Source organism: Tetranychus urticae, chromosome 2, assembly GCF_039701765.1.
Source record: "Tetranychus urticae isolate SD_2017Ah chromosome 2, NJAU_TeUrti_SD_1.0, whole genome shotgun sequence".
NCBI classification, from domain to species: domain Eukaryota; kingdom Metazoa; phylum Arthropoda; class Arachnida; order Trombidiformes; family Tetranychidae; genus Tetranychus; species Tetranychus urticae.
The window spans coordinates 19,298,964-19,317,001 of NC_142959.1; the positions used below are offsets into that span (position 1 = coordinate 19,298,964).

Genomic DNA, 18,038 nt, shown 5'->3' on the forward strand with positions numbered 1-18,038 from the left:
ATTTGACAATCATTTGAATGAACCAGAGCAAAAAACCAGAAATAAAACTAAATCAATTGATGACATTTTGTTTTTTTATTATCATGTTTTAAATTTAATTTTAATACACCATTCTCTTATATAAATTGTAAGCCATACAAATTAGCTTGTTATAATAATGCAAAAAAAGTAGAGAGAGAGAGAGTTAAAAATATACGTTTCTTGTAATAATAAAAATAGCATAAAAATGGTAAAAAATGATGATTATAATGACGATGATAATACCAAGAAAAAACTGATACTAATCATGATGTAAATGATTGAAATAGTCAATATAATACAAGAGAAATGTTAATTTTTTTTCTAAAAAAAAGCAAACATATTAGATTGACAAGCTTGACTTCTGATTGTTGATCAACCGGGAGTTTAAGAGTTGGTGTAAAATATAATAATATATACACAATTTGTAAGTAGGTGGTCAGATAATCTTAATACATAATAATCAAAGATGATAATGATAATGAGCATTAAAATGAGGTAACCAAAATATTAGGAATAATAATGAGCATCTTTTGGCGTTTCTTGATCATCAATTTTCCCAATGAATTGTAACGATCTGATGAATGACAATGAAGATGAAGGATTATTTGACTGTCTGATAGTAGCCAGACAAATGAGGGATGAAGCAAAAAAAAAGATGTGCAATGAAAATTCATTTGTGATTCTTGGGTAAATGGCGTTTCATGTGAAGTGCTAAATGGTCTGAGCGAGCAAAAGATCGTTCACAAACTTTACACTTGAAAGGCTTATCTCCAGTGTGCTTACGATAGTGTCGAGTAAGCTCATCGGAACGAGCAAATCGCCATTGGCATTCCATCCAATTACATCTATATGGTTTCTCGCCTAACCATGCAAAGAGCAAGAATCATCATGCAAAGAGGAACCAGAAAAGAGCCAAAAAAAGGTGAAAATAAATGCAGAAAAAAAGAAACAAAAAAAAGAGGAAAATAAATAAATGATAAAACACAATGGAAATGGTGAAATGTGATGCAAAAACAAGTGATAATGGTGCAGGTTAAAGACACTAATGGCAATAATAATATGATAATGGGATGATATTATAATAATAATGTTAATAACAATGATAATAATGATGATAATGATGATAGTAATGATAATAGTAGTTGAAGAAGGCCTAACATCGTGACTTTTACTTGAAACATTGACTTACTCAAGTACAACCTCAACATTTGCTGTATAGGAGTTTGTTTTTGTTTTGGTTGCCTTGCTTGTTGTATAGTATTATCATTATCATTATTGCTTTTGATTAACCAATTGAAAAGGTATATTTACCTGTGTGGATCCTCTGGTGAGCCTTAAGGTGAGAACTCTTTGTGTACACTTTGGTGCAACCTGAATGATATGAAACAGATGAAAAGACAAGGTTATAAATAGGTAAATATTAACAGTGTATTCAACTGATTCACTCAATTTACTTTATCAGTTTGTACTTTGTTGGTTAAATATTTGATTATTATTATCCATTCAAGTTTCTCTCTTTTTTTCAAAACATTGTTATTCACCTTTGTTCAATCAACATTAACACCCAAATCAGGTTAAACTGTTTACCAAATCATTTTTAAAAATGTGTTTTTACTTTCAAAGTTGCCGGTTCAAAAAAAAGGGATTCAAAGAAAGTGTCATTTTTGGATAAATTTAGCTTTGCTTTAACTCCTTCAAGACTAACCTAGAAAGTTGACTCTAGTGTAATGTTGATGCTATCAATTAAAGTTAATTATTGTCAAGTTTCTCGTTGATCAGCAGATGGTTTGCATCAATTGTAATTGGTGAATGAATAATGATAAATTTACAGTCTGCTCCACCTCAATTAACCTGACTTTTGGTTTGTTTCAAAGGGAAACTTCATTAAATTAAAAGTGCATTGTTTGTTGATAATAAATGTTTCATCTTTACGCTTAAAGTTGATGACAAAAGTGAATCTTGAAAGGCTCTTACAGATTGTAACACTTATTAATAAATTGTCATTTGATGCAAATAATGAGAATCAAAGGGATAAATCAGTTAACCATGATAAAGTGAAAAAGAAGAGAAGAAAAAAGGAAAAGCTCAAGTTGATAATGAACCTTCACAAACAACTCAACATTGCTGTTGTTTACCTGTTCATTTGAAATGACTTTTTTTCACTTGATTATTTTACCTTACAATTAACACTATTGGAACAGGTAATGTGAACCAAGGGTAAAGTTAATAAGCATCAGCTTGAGGACAATTGAAGGTATTAAAAAGCATTGGAAGAGAATGGCGAAAGCAAAGGGAAAAGTTTCATGCTGAGCTTTTCTTGAACACATCATTTTTCGTCTCTTCAAGTCTTCAATCAGTCTTAATTAGAGGAAGTAAACAAAGAGAAAGAAGAGAAGAAGGTGGAAGATGAAACTGAACATTCAACGATTTTTTAGGATAACCTTTTCACAGCGAAACTACGAAGGAGAAACCTTTAGAGGACAATTAATTTGTCAACTGGTTTCTTTCTTCCCTTTCTTTCCATTCATCCTCATCCTCTTCATCTTCTTCTTTTTTCTCGTCTTCCTCTTCAACTATACGTTCATTAAACATTGTCCAAACTTCAGTCTCGTGAGACTTGAATTCAACTTTTCTTTTTCTTTCCATCTTCCTGATATTCATTCATCTTTACCTCCTTTCATCATTTTCATTGTCATTTTTCCCAGATTTCCCTGTAAAAATTTCATGCGAAATGACAAAAAAAATGAAAGCAAAGCAAAAGGTTAATATTGAGCTTGCCATTTTAAGATACAAAAATATTATTAGTTCAATGCTTACGAAGTTACAATTAACTTGAAACGTTTTCCGTTACTAAAAGTCCCAAGGCCTTTAGTTGATCATCAATAAGAAAAGATGAACGAAAAGTTTAGTCTTTGATTTGATAATCATGCCTAAAGGGTCCAACAGCAGTTGAATCCAGTTCAATTTACCTTTAATAATTCAAGTTAACACACCTTTATGCATATAAAAAATGTTATCAAAAAACAGAAAGCCAAAAAGATATCATTTGAAGACAACAAATCATTTCAATCAACTAACTAGTCAATTAACAATAAATTGTTACAATAACAGACAACAGGATTGACAATGAAACGACAATTTGTATCATTAACAATTGTTTCAAATTTAGTGCAATAACAATTGTCAACTCATGTTTACCTTAAATCTTTGGTTTTGTTTTTTGTCCGTTGTTGTCCGTTTTGTTTGTTCATATTTTTTTGTTTCTCTGGGAAATGAATGTTGATGGTCAACATTTAATCGAAACTGGAAATGATGATGTTTAAGGTGCGGTCAAGAGACTAAACAAGAATAAGAAGATGAATCAACAAGAACTTCTCTCGACGTTAATTGTGATGCAGATCAACAAGTTTCAAGAAAATGTCTTAACCCTTTTCACTCCATCAAAGTAAACCTTTTTACATTCAAGACTTTTTATATTTTTGTTTTTTACTCTTCTTAAACCTTCTAATTTGAACAGGTTAATGCTTAAACACATACAAATACAACCAACCAATGGGTAACAATGATATTAACATTTTTCCAACTCTCATCATAACAATTAACTAACCTTAGTTAATGTCCATTACCCTCTCTCACTCCCACCCTCCTCCTTCACTCCTTTTATCACTAAATAACTTATTCATTTCCTTTGCTAATTCAACTTTTCTCAACGTCAAAGACACACACAAACTTGAATACGAAATGGTAAGGAAAGGAAAAGTATAAAACAGGAGAAAAAGAAAAGAAAAAACATTTTCTTTTCTCTTTCAAAACAAATTTCACTTTACCTCGTTATTATCATTTCATTTCTCACTGCATGTTACCTGCTTTTTTGATCACCCAATGTAACCGGAAACTTACAGCAGGTAACTTATTATTATAATATAATGTAACTTGTCCATTGACCTAACAAGGTTAAGTGTTGTATCAAAGGTATAACAATGTAAAGATCAATCCGACAATTGGAAATACATTTTTCCTCTTGTTCATAATTTTCATCTTACACTCATCTTTCCTCATAATTGAATTACACCTTAGGATATAACTTGTTATAGGAGTTATTCATTTGACTCATTGAGTATGGATACTGTTGAACAGTTGAAGATACGTTTGAATGAAGGTTGACCAGCGGACACACAGTTTTAAAAGGTATAAAGATAAGTAAGGAAACAAGACAGTTTATGTCCAATAATAGGCTTAAAATTGAGGTACAAAATGGTCTTAAGAAAAGGAGACAAAAATAAGATGTGAAGGCGATTGCCTTAAGAGGTCTAAATGGTCAGACCAGTCCGATAACTAAACGTTCATAACAATTTTACAGCATAAAAAAGTAAGTGATGTTCATCTTTTTTCACCTTCTTCCTCATCTTCCCTTCGCTTTGCCAGTTTGCTTCTTACAGGCCAATTATACTCATCGGAGACTGCGGTTGTCATCTCTTCAGTTTGCTTCAGCTTCTACTGTTCAAGTCACCTTAAGGTGCGTTTAATAATTGGCTCTGTACTTTTACAATTGCTCAGTCCTTTTCACCATCAATCGCCATCTTCATATTCATCTTCTTTTTTCTGGTTTCCTTCTTTTTACCTTTTCTCGACTATTTTTTGTGTCTCTTGTTGACATGATAAACTTTACTGTGACTCGCGTGTTTATCAGATTGTTCAAGTTTTTACCTTCAAAAATGAAAGTGTTACAAGATGAACGGAAGCTTCACTTTTTTTTCATGTGCATTTCATCATTAAAAATAGCGTTGTTTTTGTTTAACTTTCGTTCGACTTTTCTTTTGAATTATCACGCAAATGCTTGTAATCAATGTTTGCATGCAATTTTTGTTTCATTGAAATATGAGTGAAATAAAAAAGAGAGAAATGAATGTTTGACCGTAACTAACCAACTAACTGAATTGTTGAATTGTTAATTGTTTAACTTACCATTATAATCACAATGATGGATTCGTCTTTTTTCCAGTTCTGGATTATTTCGTCGGTTATACTTTTGTGTACCGAGAATCAATTGTCCGGATGAAGAGGATAAAGTTGTGGTGGTTAATGAAGAGGAAGAGGTTGATGTGGTTGTTGTCGTTGATCCATTGATTAGTCGGTTGGAAGGATGATGAGAATGGTGATGATGATGATTAGTATTGTTATTGTGATGATGGGAATGGTGAGCAGCTAGTGAGGAATGGTGATGTGAATGGTGAGAATGGTTGTGGTGTGAAATGATTGAACCCGTATTGGATGTTACCGGTGTTAATCCCTCACCGAGATTTGAGTTGATTGAGTGGCTCATTAAACCATGACTATTTGATGAAACATTTGAAGATGAGGTGGACGAGGATGATGTGAGTGTGCCCAAAGAGGTGTGCATTGGATGATGATTTGGACCTGATAAAAGGTGAACATGTCCAGGCACAGAGGAACCAGGAGTGGGTCCACTCATTGGATGACCGGAGGCTGGATTATATGGAGGTGGTGGAGGTGGGGCAGCTGCTGATGTTGATGAACTACCATTGGGAGTTACACATCTTTGAGTATTTAATTGTTGTTGTTGTTGTTGATGGTGGATTCCATTGTGAGTCAAGTGAAGCTGATTTGATGGTGAACCTGGCTCGGAATTGGGTGGTGTGGGTGGCATGTAGAGTAACATGCGATTATGTCCATGCAATGGTGATAACATACTTGAAGAGGTTGAATGATATGCTGAGTTACCCTTTGAGCCCAGATTATTGAATATTGTTCCACTAGAATTATCACTGGATGAGTTACCATTTCCATTGGAATGATGACGTCCATTCAAATTTTGAGCTCCAGATCCACATGAGTTTGATGAGGAATTATTGGAACTATTATTACTATTATTATTATTATTATTGACATTACTATTAGAGTTGTTGTTGTTGTTATTATTGGATGAGGATTGGTGTTGATTGAATGTTGAACCGGTACCATTGGTTGAGGTTAGGAAGGATGAGGTTGAAGAGGTTGATGATGAAGGTGGACTTGGAATGAGGGGAACATGAGCCGAACGAAATGAGTATTGTGAATGATTGGAATGATGGTTTGTTGTTGTTCCTGAAGAGGTTAAAGGGTTTAAAAGGTGATGATGAAGATGATGTTGATGAGTATTATTATCAGTTTCACTTTTCACTTCAACTGGAAAATCATCACAAATACTGGCTGAAATATCTTCCCACATTGAATCAGTTGAAGGTGCAAGTAGATTGTTATTATTATTGGTGTAATTTCCGTTTGTTGTGACCAGGGATGAGGGACTTGAGGCCATGGAGGGTGATGACGAGGAAGGAGATGAAGAAGTGAGACCATGAAATGAATTGTGATGGGAACCACCAGGAACACGAAACCCATTGGGTGAACTTGCAGAAGAAGGGGATGATGAAGAACCAAGTCCAGGACTTGCAGTTGACGAGGAAGAGGTAACCTGAGATGGTGCTGGTGGAGGTGGAGGTGCAATTGGTGTGAATGGTGACGAGTGATGACCAAACATAAGGGATGATGGATGGTGTGGATGAGTTGGATGGTGATGGTGTGATGGATGATGCGAATGGTAGGGATGATGACTTGGTGTACCATTGGCACTTGGATCAAAGTAAGGATCATTTCGTTCAGTCAGATAAGGTCGACCTCGATGGTGATGATGGTGATGGTGATGGTGTACCGATGCAGCTAGAGCTGCAGCCCCGGAGAGGCAATTTTGTATGTGAAGAGAGTGCATATCAGCGGACAAATTTTTATCAGTCCATTCAGGAATCAGATTGGATGAACATCGACGCTCCAAATCAACTTCCATAACATTTCACGTTTCCAATGTATCCAATGTAAGATTATAATTGTTAATCTATGGAAAACAATTAAGACAATTTAATCACAATTCACAAAAACAAATTTTAAAAATGAGTATAAAATTAAGATGAAAATTAAGATCAAGTTGAGATGGTAAACAAATTGTAAAGGTAAATCGATGCGTTGTTCAATTTTAAAGATGCAAGGCTAAACCGATTCAAATTGATTACTTTAAATGATAACTTTCAAACTGTCCGTGTTGATAGTAAGAGATCAAACTTGCAACTGAGAAACAAGTTTACAGGTCACTTTTGGTTTGCCGTTGTAACTCACACTCTCTTTTCCTCTTCTATCTTCATCTCTCTTCTTTCTTTTGCCTCTTTCTCTTTCTCTTGACTTCTTTCATCATTATCATCTTTCATCCTCCTCTTCCTCCTTCTCTGTCTCTCTCTCTCCGTTCTCGTCAGGCCACTTTAAACTCCTCCTTGAATCTCGAGTAAAGCCCATTTTCTTGAATAAATTTAACAAGCATCAAGACCAAGTCCGCCTTGTTCACATTATCAGTTTAGCTATAACAACAGATCAAAGGCAATTGTATATTATCATTATTATCATTTTCATCATTATTATCAACATTATCATCATTATTAATACTATTATTATTATTATTAAAAAATATTATCATGAGACATCTCTTCCTATTATTTTTAACATTAACTTTATAAATATCATAATGATCTTTTTGGCTGTTTCTTCTTGTTGTTGAACTTGATTTAACATCAATTTGTTTCATTACTTTACCTGAGTTTACCTTTTCTTTTGTTTCTTTTTTAATCATATAAATATACATTCAACAAAATAATAACCAAACAACAAATTATCTTGACAAGTTTAATAATACAATCTATAATAATAATAATATGTTCATTTTAATTAGTTTATTATATTTCTTTCTCCTTTTCTCTGTTATTCAACAAATGAGAAGAAATTCAACTTATTAAAAATGATTTTTTTCACCATCATTATTATCATAATTGTAAACCTTTCAAGATACATTTTTAATTTGAAACTTGTGTGTTTGTTTAACATTGAACCAGTCAACTATCATGAAGCGTTCAATTGTGTTGATGGTTATTGATCATCAACGTGCAATTAAACTATTCATTTATTTGATTAGCAACAGGTTAATTGATCGTTTGGTTAAATGTTGAAAGGCTTAGGAAGAAAAATAATGCAATATTTAGGCAAAAGTGTAATCATTTGAGGAACAAAAATTCATCATTAACCGATTAAGTTTACAGATAAAAATAACCTAAATCTAAACCAGTTAACAAATTATTTAAGCTCATGCAATCATTATTATCAAAATGTTTCGTATATTTAATAATAAGAATGCGATATTGTATGAATCTGCATTTTATTCAATTTGATTGGTCAAGTTGGCACAGAAATAGTGCAACTTTGCCCGGTCCAAATTGAATCAAAGTGCGAAAAATTAATCGGCTAATGTTAACAGAATCAAATTAATTTAACATTAAAGTAAATGCCCATTGACCTAAAGAGCTATTGTAATGATCAACGGAACCCGTTTGGCATGAGCCCATTGATTAGCCCATTTCAACGTGATTTCCGTTTCATTATCATTTTCATTACGTTTAGCGCTTTTTTTACAAGTTTATCAACACTGGGAGGGTTCAACATTTAACTAAATACGAATTATATTATTCTCGGAAGTTAATTTTTAGTTAATCTTTTTTCCTTTTGCTTTTTTTGACAGTCAACTTTATTAACTCCTGATGATGATGTCGATGTTGATGTTGCCTTTGATGAGGATAATGATATCGATGAAAGGTATAATAATGAAATAATACCCAATAAAGGCCAATGAAAGGTAACAAGATGAACAACCTGTAATCAAATAGTAACAAAAAAAGGTAAACTTAGTTCAATAGGAAAGGTTACAAATTATTTATCATTAGTATTATTTAAGGTTATACACAAAAAAATAGTGTAATAGTTACCTGGGATGAGGAAAAGCCACACGATTATTAATTATTTGATCAATGTATCCGGTCCAATGAGGTTGAATGATGTGGAGGTTTATCAACGGAAGGGTCTGGTTACTTGGCTCCTTTCATGTGACCTTTTCTGATTGAATATTGTTTTGATCGCAAGTTGAAAGGTTAAACTGTAAACATAAGAAGTGAATCAAGAATCAATTGAGTCGGATTTAAAGTTAACATTATGATAAATTGGTGAGTATTAAGATTATGTGAGGGAAACAGGTAAAAGTAAGAAGTGTTTCTTGTACACGTCTTATGTGTATATTATTACCTTTTTTTATATCGGATTATCCATTGGTCTATTCATTTCGTTAATTCGGTCATCGTTTAGCGGATTAAAACGGATCAGTTGACAACAAGGCAAAACAATAATAAATATCTCCGCCAACTCTAAATTTGGTTTAGTTCAAGTTTATCTTCTCACTGCATTTACCGTTTCTGCATCAGCTTTACTTGTATGGTCCATCATCATTACAATTAAATTACTCTACTTTGCTTCACTTTTTTTTGAGTAAAGAAGTAAAAAAATTTGAATCCAAGATAGAGAGGAATATAACGCTCACTGGTGAATGTATAAATCATATCAAAGTTGAACCAGAAATCGCTAAGTTTACCTGTTAAAACAGGGAACGGCTTGGAGACATTTTTTTGGCTTTCCTTCTTTACCTTGACAAAATCGGATAAACAAAATGCTATTCAATACAACTTCATAGTTGAACGCGTCTTTTTGTAGTCAAATACTTCTCTTTCCATCATCATTATCATCATCTTCATTGCTACTTCTATGCTTCATTGACCTTCTCACATATTCCAGTGGAGAGAAAGAAGAAACCAATAAATAGTCGCTCAATTCACTTTACACTTTATCAATTCTTATCTCCTTCTACTTCTTCTTCTGCTTCATCATCACCATCCTTATTTACTCCCGCACATTTAGATATCGTCTTTAGGTTTCAGGTAAAATAGATGGTCATGGTGGTCCAACTTTAAATGTGAAGAAAAGTGATATTTCGCTATTTTCCAATCAATGTATCAATTGTTTCAACATTGCCTCGTTTTCATTGCCATTCCATGCAATAGATACAACATGAAACTATATATTTTGACCAAAGCAAACTTGTTCATGTATTAATAAAATCATCTCTCAGCGCATTTCAGTCGGGCTTTTCTTGAACATTGAAGATTACTCGTTAGTGAGACACAATTATTTCAAAGCTTATAACATGGAATGGAAAAAGGTTAAGCAACAGGTAGAAAGTCAATAGTCAATAAAACCAAGTAGATGGGAGATATAATCCTTTTACAACCCAAAGATGACGACTTTAAATGCAAACCGTTTAACTTTACAACACATGAAGGAAACAATTTAAAACACAGCAGATCACATTCGACAATCAGATATACTGAACAATTTAGTCTAAAATGTCTAAAGTCAAGAGCAATTATAACTGAAACTGATGCCTAGTTGAAGTTCAAAAGGGAAAGTAAGACTTTAAGAGATGCAGACGATAGCTGACAAACGACAATGTCAAGGGAAGATTTGCTAATTAAGATTTGTAATTCTTTGCTCAGAATAGATTTACATTTGCTAAATATTTTTTACATTTAATAATCATTTCAATTTTGATTCAGAAATTTTTATCATTATCATTTTAATAAAATGCAATACAATAGAGACAAAGTTTATTGTATTGGAGTTGCAGCTCAACTTTTTACTGAATGTACAATATCGGACAATCGAGATTGTTTACACTTGGATATGACCAAATGATCATAATTCATTAATCAATATACACATGATCATATAATTTTGATTTATAATTTGCTTCATTCACCAAACACAACAAATGTAAAGTTAATTCAACAAAAACCTCAGTGACTCGTGGACATAAAAATGTAACAATAACATTGGTAGCAATATACTAATCATAATTTCTCACTGCTCATTTCAATAATAATTCATAAACAGAAACCATTTTTGGAGTTAGCGAAAAAAGGTAAACAATTTTTCACGCTACATTGGATTCCATGTAAAAAGCTATGTAAATGTCCAAAGATGCAAATAAAAAAAGCCAACTGGACAACAATACATATTTTACTGGTTAATATATTTTTGTAACCTGTTAAACTACACATTCATTGTTGATAATATTGTCCATTTTTCATGCAAAACCAAATTCGGGTTGAAATTCAATGTAACATCGATGTGGACAAATGTTCATAATAACCTGTAAGCAAAATAAAAGAATGGGCAAAAAGTCAGTAAATTAATGAAAATGAAGAAAAAAAAGGTGAAAAACATTTTTTTCTTCATATCTTTTCTAACTTTACCTGGTTATGTAGATGTATTTACTTGTTTGATATTCATAAACATTTTGATTTTGTTTGAAAGCATTTTCATGTATTGGTTTATTGTGGAAGGTTACAATTGAATGAAACAAGTGAAACTAATGTTGAACTAAATCGTTAAATTAATGATTGATGATTTATAAATGGTAAAGGTTGACAAACATTTAAAAATTGAACAAGAATGAAAATTTCACTGTGAAATAGCGTTGTTGTTGCCAATGTTACGGTTTTAACCTCAACACTGTAACCCGCCATGTTTGAACAAACCAAAATGCCATCTTTACAATAACAAAGCAACAATAATTATAGTTAAATTGTTGTTGATAATTGTGTAATTTGTGTTTTTGTGTGTTTCAACTAACTGATTCTATTAACAATGAATCAATAGACAATAACAAGCAACAATAATAACCCGCATTAACAGAAGTACATTATGTTGATCAAGTTAACATTACTTGGAAATTGGAAAAGGTAAATGTGTAACACAATGTGTTACTGTGTTCAAATATAAAAATGTAAACACACAAATATACACACAAATTAACCTTAAACAGTGTAATCAATTAAATCATCGACCTGAAGGTTAATCAGTTTTCAATGATAATACAAGGAACCATTCTTACCTTGGTCAACACACAAAGTAAAGGTGAGTAAAGCTTTTTAAGTTACATTCAAGCTTTCATGTAAAAGGTCAAATGTTTTACTTTTTTTTCTGCATTTCTTTTTGTTTCAACAGTTGAACAACAATCAGCTTTAATTAACATTGAGCTTATTAAAATGGTAAATGGTTATAAAATTGGTGAATAAATACGGAATAAATGGCAACTAATCAAACCTAATACTGGTAAACCATTAGAGGTGATTGGACACGAGTCTTTACATATACAATGGCCCATACCAGTATCATTGAATATCAATATTCCATACAGATAAATGGAAACGATGAATATTTATGGATAAGAAGATGATAAAGACGATGATGATGATGATTATGATGATTATGATGATGAAGATGATGGTGAAGATTGAGAGTGACTTATAAATGGGATGTGCCATTGTGCCTGGAGGCTGTTATATTGGGCACTTTGGTGTTCCTATTTATGTGTTGTATATGCCAATGGAATGTAATTAGACTGTTGCGTGGTTTCTTTAAGGTTTGGCCATCAAACAAATGAATAAGATAGATCCGGATTCTTAGGAATCATCATCATCATCATCAACAGGCTCATCATTATCATCTTTTTGATTCAATCATCATCCTATATTGTGCATTTACACTTTCATTACAGTTTAAGGTTCAACAGGTAAAGCAAAAGAAACCTATTTCCATTTGTTTCAACCATCAAGGATAATTAGTTTCTTAGATGATTACCATTACCTGCTCTTTACAATTAAATTATCAACATTTACTCTGGATGTCTGTAGATGAGCGTTTCTTTTTTGCGTTCAACATGCCTTTGCGCCTTTCTGTCATTACACGGGTACAATATTGGTTTAACTGTGGGTTTACTTGTTGTTAAATTTGACCCTTGTCTTTCAATGTGACCAGTTAATTGTTGGTTGTAATCGTCATGTATATTAGTTGAATTAAAGGTTGTAAACATGTAATCAATGTTGTAGTTTTGTTTGTTACCCAAAATTCAAATTAACTTTGAGTTGTTTCGTTTCTTTTTCCTCTTTTTTCACTGACTCACCACAGATTTTTAATTTGTAGTTACAGTTAACAAAAGCTTGCGGCTATTTGTGGTCAGCATTTTGTTAAATGTTATCGTTGTTATTAATAACCAATAAGGAAAGCAAAAAGGATAATCTTGAAATGGTAAAAAAATACTGTAATTATTGGTCAACAAAAAATATGCATCAACATTTCATTTTGATCAGATTCATTCGCATTCAATTTGGTTAACAGCAAGAGTAAAACCTCATTTTTTAATCAAATTGACTTTATTATTAAAGATTAGTAAATCACAGTTTACAGAAGTAGGAAACTAAAAATTTCCGGTTACATTGGTAAGCTCATTATAAACCAAATAATTGGTTAAGTGAAAGTTATTAGGTGTGCTTAATCAGAGGAAAGGTTGGGTTAAATACAGCTTCTGATATGGGTTAACCTAGGGTTAGGTTTTAAGACTCATAGACTAATTAATTTCACTTTCAATAACAATAACAGTTTTTTTATGCGTATATACCTTTAAACACCAACACAAGCAAGTTATCAGCACGTAATAATGATAACAATAAGTGTATTTTACATGAAATGATATAGAAAGTAATAGTTGGCAAAAAAAGAGTAAAAATGACGGAAATTTAAAAGTAATACGCAAAAAAGTCCATATTATGAAACGGTTAACACTGCGGAAGTTAATAGTACAGGTACTAATAATGAAAACGGAAAGTCTCCTGTTGCGTTGTTATCCTTTTAATTTGATTAATATTATCATAACTTTTACTTTGAAATCTTTCAATATCTTTGCATTTTTGGACATTTCTCGATATCGAATTCGAAAATCAATCGACTCCTTGTTAACCTTTTTTTGTTACTTAACCGACGGAAGTTAGTTTACTAGAAACTTGACAATACTTGTTATGCAAAATGAACGGATATTGATCCATGGAATATATGATTGAGAGTAAAAGGTTGATCCACTTGAAACCGAAGCCAAAAAGATGATCATTTGCCTTAATATCATCGACTTTTAGCTTTTCACTTTCAATTCGAGCATCGATTCGAGTATGATTAAGTTTCCAATTGCTTGAGTCCGATGATTATTGGTGTTTAATGGTTAGTCGTCTGGTACGTGATTTGCCATCAAATTGACTATTCATTTGTGACTTCATCATGTTTGAATATATTTGAATTGTGATATCACCATGAAACGCAATTACCATGAACCTGGAAGCCATACATTGAATAAGCATCTTGATTGTAATTAAACCTGAAAGGAAAAAAAGAAAAAAATTTATTAGAAATTTTGATTTTGATTTACCTTTTGTTTTTGCACAAATAAATATTAAATCGACATCATCATCATCATCACCCACGTATCGATATTGATACTCATTTAAGTAATGATAAATTCAGTGAACAGTATAACAATGAAATTGTATTAATCATCAGCAGCTACAATTAACCATTTTGTTTTTACCTTAATGTCAATTATTTAATCTATGAAAATGATTACTGATTGTTCAATTAAACCTTAAGGCAAATTGAATCAAGTGAAATCAGATTTTATTTCAGTTCCAAGACACTCCTTGAAATATTTTTCATTCATATTTTTTTTATTATTTTTGCTTTTATTGCATTTCATTTATTCATTCATTTGTTTACTCAGATTGGTAAATCAGATTTCAAATATTAGCAAAGCATTCATCTCATTGCTCAACTTTTCTCGAGATTATCTATGAAATATTAGATTCCCTGAACACACCTTGATTGTTCAATGCTTTCCTATCATTCAAAGTATTAACAAATATGTGAAATATCAAAATCATAATACCAATCAAAATGAAGTAATGATCAGTTGGTCTGATCATTAATTAGACTATTGGAATGGTTTGAATGAAAAATCAAAAGGTATTTGCTGTAAAAGGAAATGATTTACAATAAAAATCAATAATAATGAGCAATAATCATGAAACAAATTATTATCATTACTATTCACAATAATAATGTTTAATTATTTAGCTTGTAAACTTGCCTGATTGAGGCCCAAATGTTTATTGGAAATAAACAAATGAGATTGTTGCAGATCAGTCAATCATGAATCCATCATAATGATGAGAGTTATGTTGTTATCCCTGATGATTGTTCATAATGATAATTGAAATGAAACAATCATTTAAGCCATTAAAAAGGATCCATTTTTTGCCCTGACTTTTATCTGTCAGTTCCGTTGTTGTTCATGCTGTTATAAAATGTTGCTGACTCAATAGCCATGCAAGTTTTTTTATCCTGTTCATAAGTTGATGGATTCATTTTAACATGATAAAAGCATGAATAACAGCAAATAAAACATACACCTTGATTGATAGATAAATCTTTTGTGTTTTCGGCCATTTGAATGATTGTTACATTAATAATTAAGATTAACTAACAATAATGAAGAAAATAAATGAAACAACTTTCTTCTGGAGTGAAATTATTTGTACCATTCTGTTAATAAATTAGCCACATTCACATTACAGATTGAACTTTCATGGTAATAAATCATTGACAAAACAGATTACTCTTGTAGTTTAACTTTTACCACTTTTAGGACAAATAATCAATGATCAAGCTTATTGATGGAAAACCATGATGAGATTCAATTACCAATGAACCTTTCAGGTCAGAAGAGGATTGATTATCCCAACAATCAAAGAGTAAGATAAAGCAAACATGTGAAGTGTATATTTTGTCAGGCACTATGATATTCTTGAAGAAAGAAAAACCAACAAAGAAAAGGTTGCTTTTCAATTATTTCACAAAATAAAAATGCATGTAGAACGGAAAATTGCACAAGAAATAAAAGTTCTAAAATAGATGACAATTGAATCAAGCAGAATTTAATGGCCAAATGGACTTTAATGCTAAAAAACTAACAAAGAAATCAAAACAAAATTGGAACAAAATCAAAAAGTAAAATAAAATGACGACAAATGAAGACACTTTGAATCTTATGTCGCCATTGTTTTGTGGCAAAACAATAAGTTAACCAAAAAGTGTGGGAAATAATTTGTTGCTAGGCAACTTTATCTTTACATTTCTGGTTAAATTGTAATTTGATGATTAACGGGTTAACAAATAGTTTATCAGAAGTGAGAAGAAACCAAAAACGGTTGAAAAAAGGTTCAAGTTGATCAAAATGCACTGGAATCTGGTAAACTCAAAGATTATGGTAAACATTGGTGAGTTCAATTTTTTACTTACATTTACTTTAATAGTTTTCTCTCTGATAAATTCGCATTCTATCTGCTTTGTTCAGTGTTTTTCATCAATCTCATCTCTCTCTAATTCCTTACCAGCTTCTTCATTATTATTTTTATAATTCCCTTTTTTGTTGCCTCTTTATCCATATTTTATTCTGTTGATGTATTTTATTTGTATCAAATAAGGTTTGGCCCTTTACCTGAAATAACATGGTTATTATTTTTGGTAATACCCTTACTAACCATAGGATGATTTTGTTTTTGTTTCAATGAGAAATTCTCATAATATAATAATATAAAGATACAAAGTCCTCTAAGTCATCAAATGTCCTTGAGGCACTTTACTCTTACCTGAAATGAGGTTGAAATGCAAATAAGATGAGGAGTTAGAAGAAAGATGATGATGATGATGAAGAGCTTGATAACTAATCGTTAGAATATGATGATATTCAGATTGCTTAAGCTATAATTTAGTCCGATAAACTTTTTTTTTGAGAGATAAATGTTTATACCATTACATGGAAAGTGATTTATCGCAAAATTTTTGACCTGTAATTAGCTTTTTTTTTAATTTGTAGATTGTTGATCATCCGCCATTACATTCAGCATCATCATCATCAGTTTGACACATTGAATCTTATGATAATAAATTATTAGTTATCACAAAATAAAGATTCTAAAATAATAATTTCTATGTAAATATGAGAGCTTGAAAAATTTTACACAGATAGTTATTAAAAAATGAATTTTTTCATGCAATTGCCTCTTCTAAACAATGAAACAAGTCAATCAGTAATGTTAATAACAAAATTCCCAACCCAACCAATGTAATGATTAAAATGATAGCAAAGTTTTGATTTGATTCTTTTCTTTTTCTTTTCTCAGTTTCTCTCTGGAAGAAACAAATCAACAGCAATCAAGATGTTCAACCATTGATACTCAACTCTGCTAACTCGATGTATTATTTTGGGCTTGGCTTTATCGTCACATTTTACAATTTAAGATGAACATCAACCATCGCATATCATCAACAGGAATATCCACCTACAGAAAAGTTACAGTGAAAAGATTAAACGTTTATTACTTCTGAGAATGATTGTCACCCTGCATTGTCCCCTGTCTGGACTGGATGATGGCTTGTTAACAAGTTAATTAGACAAATTGGAGTGGTTAATGGCAGCAACTAGTCAAGTTAATTGAATTGGAAGAACCAGCAAGTGTCGACAAATTAATAGCAAGCGAAAAACGGGCGCAAAACTGGCAGCTAAAAGACGGTAGCTTGAATCACGATAGTCTACTCAATGCTTGTTTAAATAATATCACGAAGCAGAGAAACTGAAAATTGAAGCAATTTTTCTGTTCATCTCTATGCTAACCTGTGATGATGTTGATGTTGATGAATATTATCATTGATCATAATGTTGTGTTGAAACTGATCGTGATATTTATTAATAAAAAAAAGGTAATAATTGGTAACAACAATATAAGGATTAAAGACAAGAAGCTATAATCGTGACTTTGCTTGATAACATGATATATTTTTTCAATCGTGAGTCGTTTAACTTAATACATAAATATTATTTATATACACACACAACTAAATACACGATAATAACTCACAAAGAAAGTTGAAACTCTGCATGAGGTTGAGTGTTCATCATCATCATTATCACCACTAAAATCAAGCTTTCTAAAGGCTGTCTTAAATATTAGCTATTTACAATCGGCAAGCTTCCTAAGCATTTTGTTATTATCATCAACACAAACACTCACAGCCACTAATTAGTTGATAAATGTTACTCTAATAAAATCAAATTGATTATCGCACTTGGTGGTGTTTAAATGCTATTCATTCAATGT

The 18,038-nt window shown here is 31.6% G+C and overlaps 1 protein-coding gene and 4 long non-coding RNA genes across 6 annotated transcripts; 2 read left to right on the forward strand and 3 right to left on the reverse strand.

Moving 5' to 3' along the window:
* Nucleotides 1-56: 56 nt before the first annotated feature.
* LOC107371779 (uncharacterized) lies at nt 57-7,780 on the reverse strand. 2 transcript variants are annotated; one of them, XM_015939943.3, is made up of 4 exons: nt 7,657-7,780; nt 4,987-6,910; nt 1,333-1,392; nt 57-882 (listed from the first exon to the last, which is right to left on the reverse strand). In XM_015939943.3, the coding sequence occupies exons 2-4, from the start codon at nt 6,860-6,862 to the stop codon at nt 692-694; spliced, it is 2,127 nt and encodes a 708-aa protein (XP_015795429.1). In that variant the 5' UTR covers nt 6,863-6,910; nt 7,657-7,780; the 3' UTR covers nt 57-691. The 2 variants fall into 2 exon arrangements, with proteins under 2 accessions (XP_015795429.1, XP_089124392.1); XM_089268266.1 differs by lacking the exons at nt 57-882; nt 1,333-1,392; nt 7,657-7,780 and adding an exon at nt 4,715-4,857 and having other exon boundaries at nt 4,987-7,121.
* Nucleotides 7,781-8,624: 844 nt separating this feature from the next.
* On the reverse strand, nt 8,625-10,391 carry LOC107370936 (uncharacterized). The gene is made up of 4 exons (XR_003083867.2): nt 9,660-10,391; nt 9,190-9,584; nt 8,877-9,043; nt 8,625-8,763 (listed from the first exon to the last, which is right to left on the reverse strand). It is a non-coding gene; the product is annotated as an uncharacterized LOC107370936 (long non-coding RNA).
* Nucleotides 10,392-10,569: 178 nt separating this feature from the next.
* Nucleotides 10,570-11,499, reverse strand: LOC149094076 (uncharacterized). Its single transcript, XR_016199136.1, has 2 exons — nt 11,250-11,499; nt 10,570-11,146 (listed from the first exon to the last, which is right to left on the reverse strand). It is a non-coding gene; the product is annotated as an uncharacterized LOC149094076 (long non-coding RNA).
* Nucleotides 11,500-11,642: 143 nt separating this feature from the next.
* Nucleotides 11,643-12,875, forward strand: LOC107370951 (uncharacterized). Its single transcript, XR_001570718.3, has 3 exons — nt 11,643-11,913; nt 12,004-12,125; nt 12,557-12,875. It is a non-coding gene; the product is annotated as an uncharacterized LOC107370951 (long non-coding RNA).
* Nucleotides 12,876-16,025: 3,150 nt separating this feature from the next.
* On the forward strand, nt 16,026-17,694 carry LOC149094077 (uncharacterized). The gene is made up of 2 exons (XR_016198226.1): nt 16,026-16,157; nt 17,064-17,694. It is a non-coding gene; the product is annotated as an uncharacterized LOC149094077 (long non-coding RNA).
* The last annotated feature ends 344 nt before the right edge of the window (nt 17,695-18,038 follow it).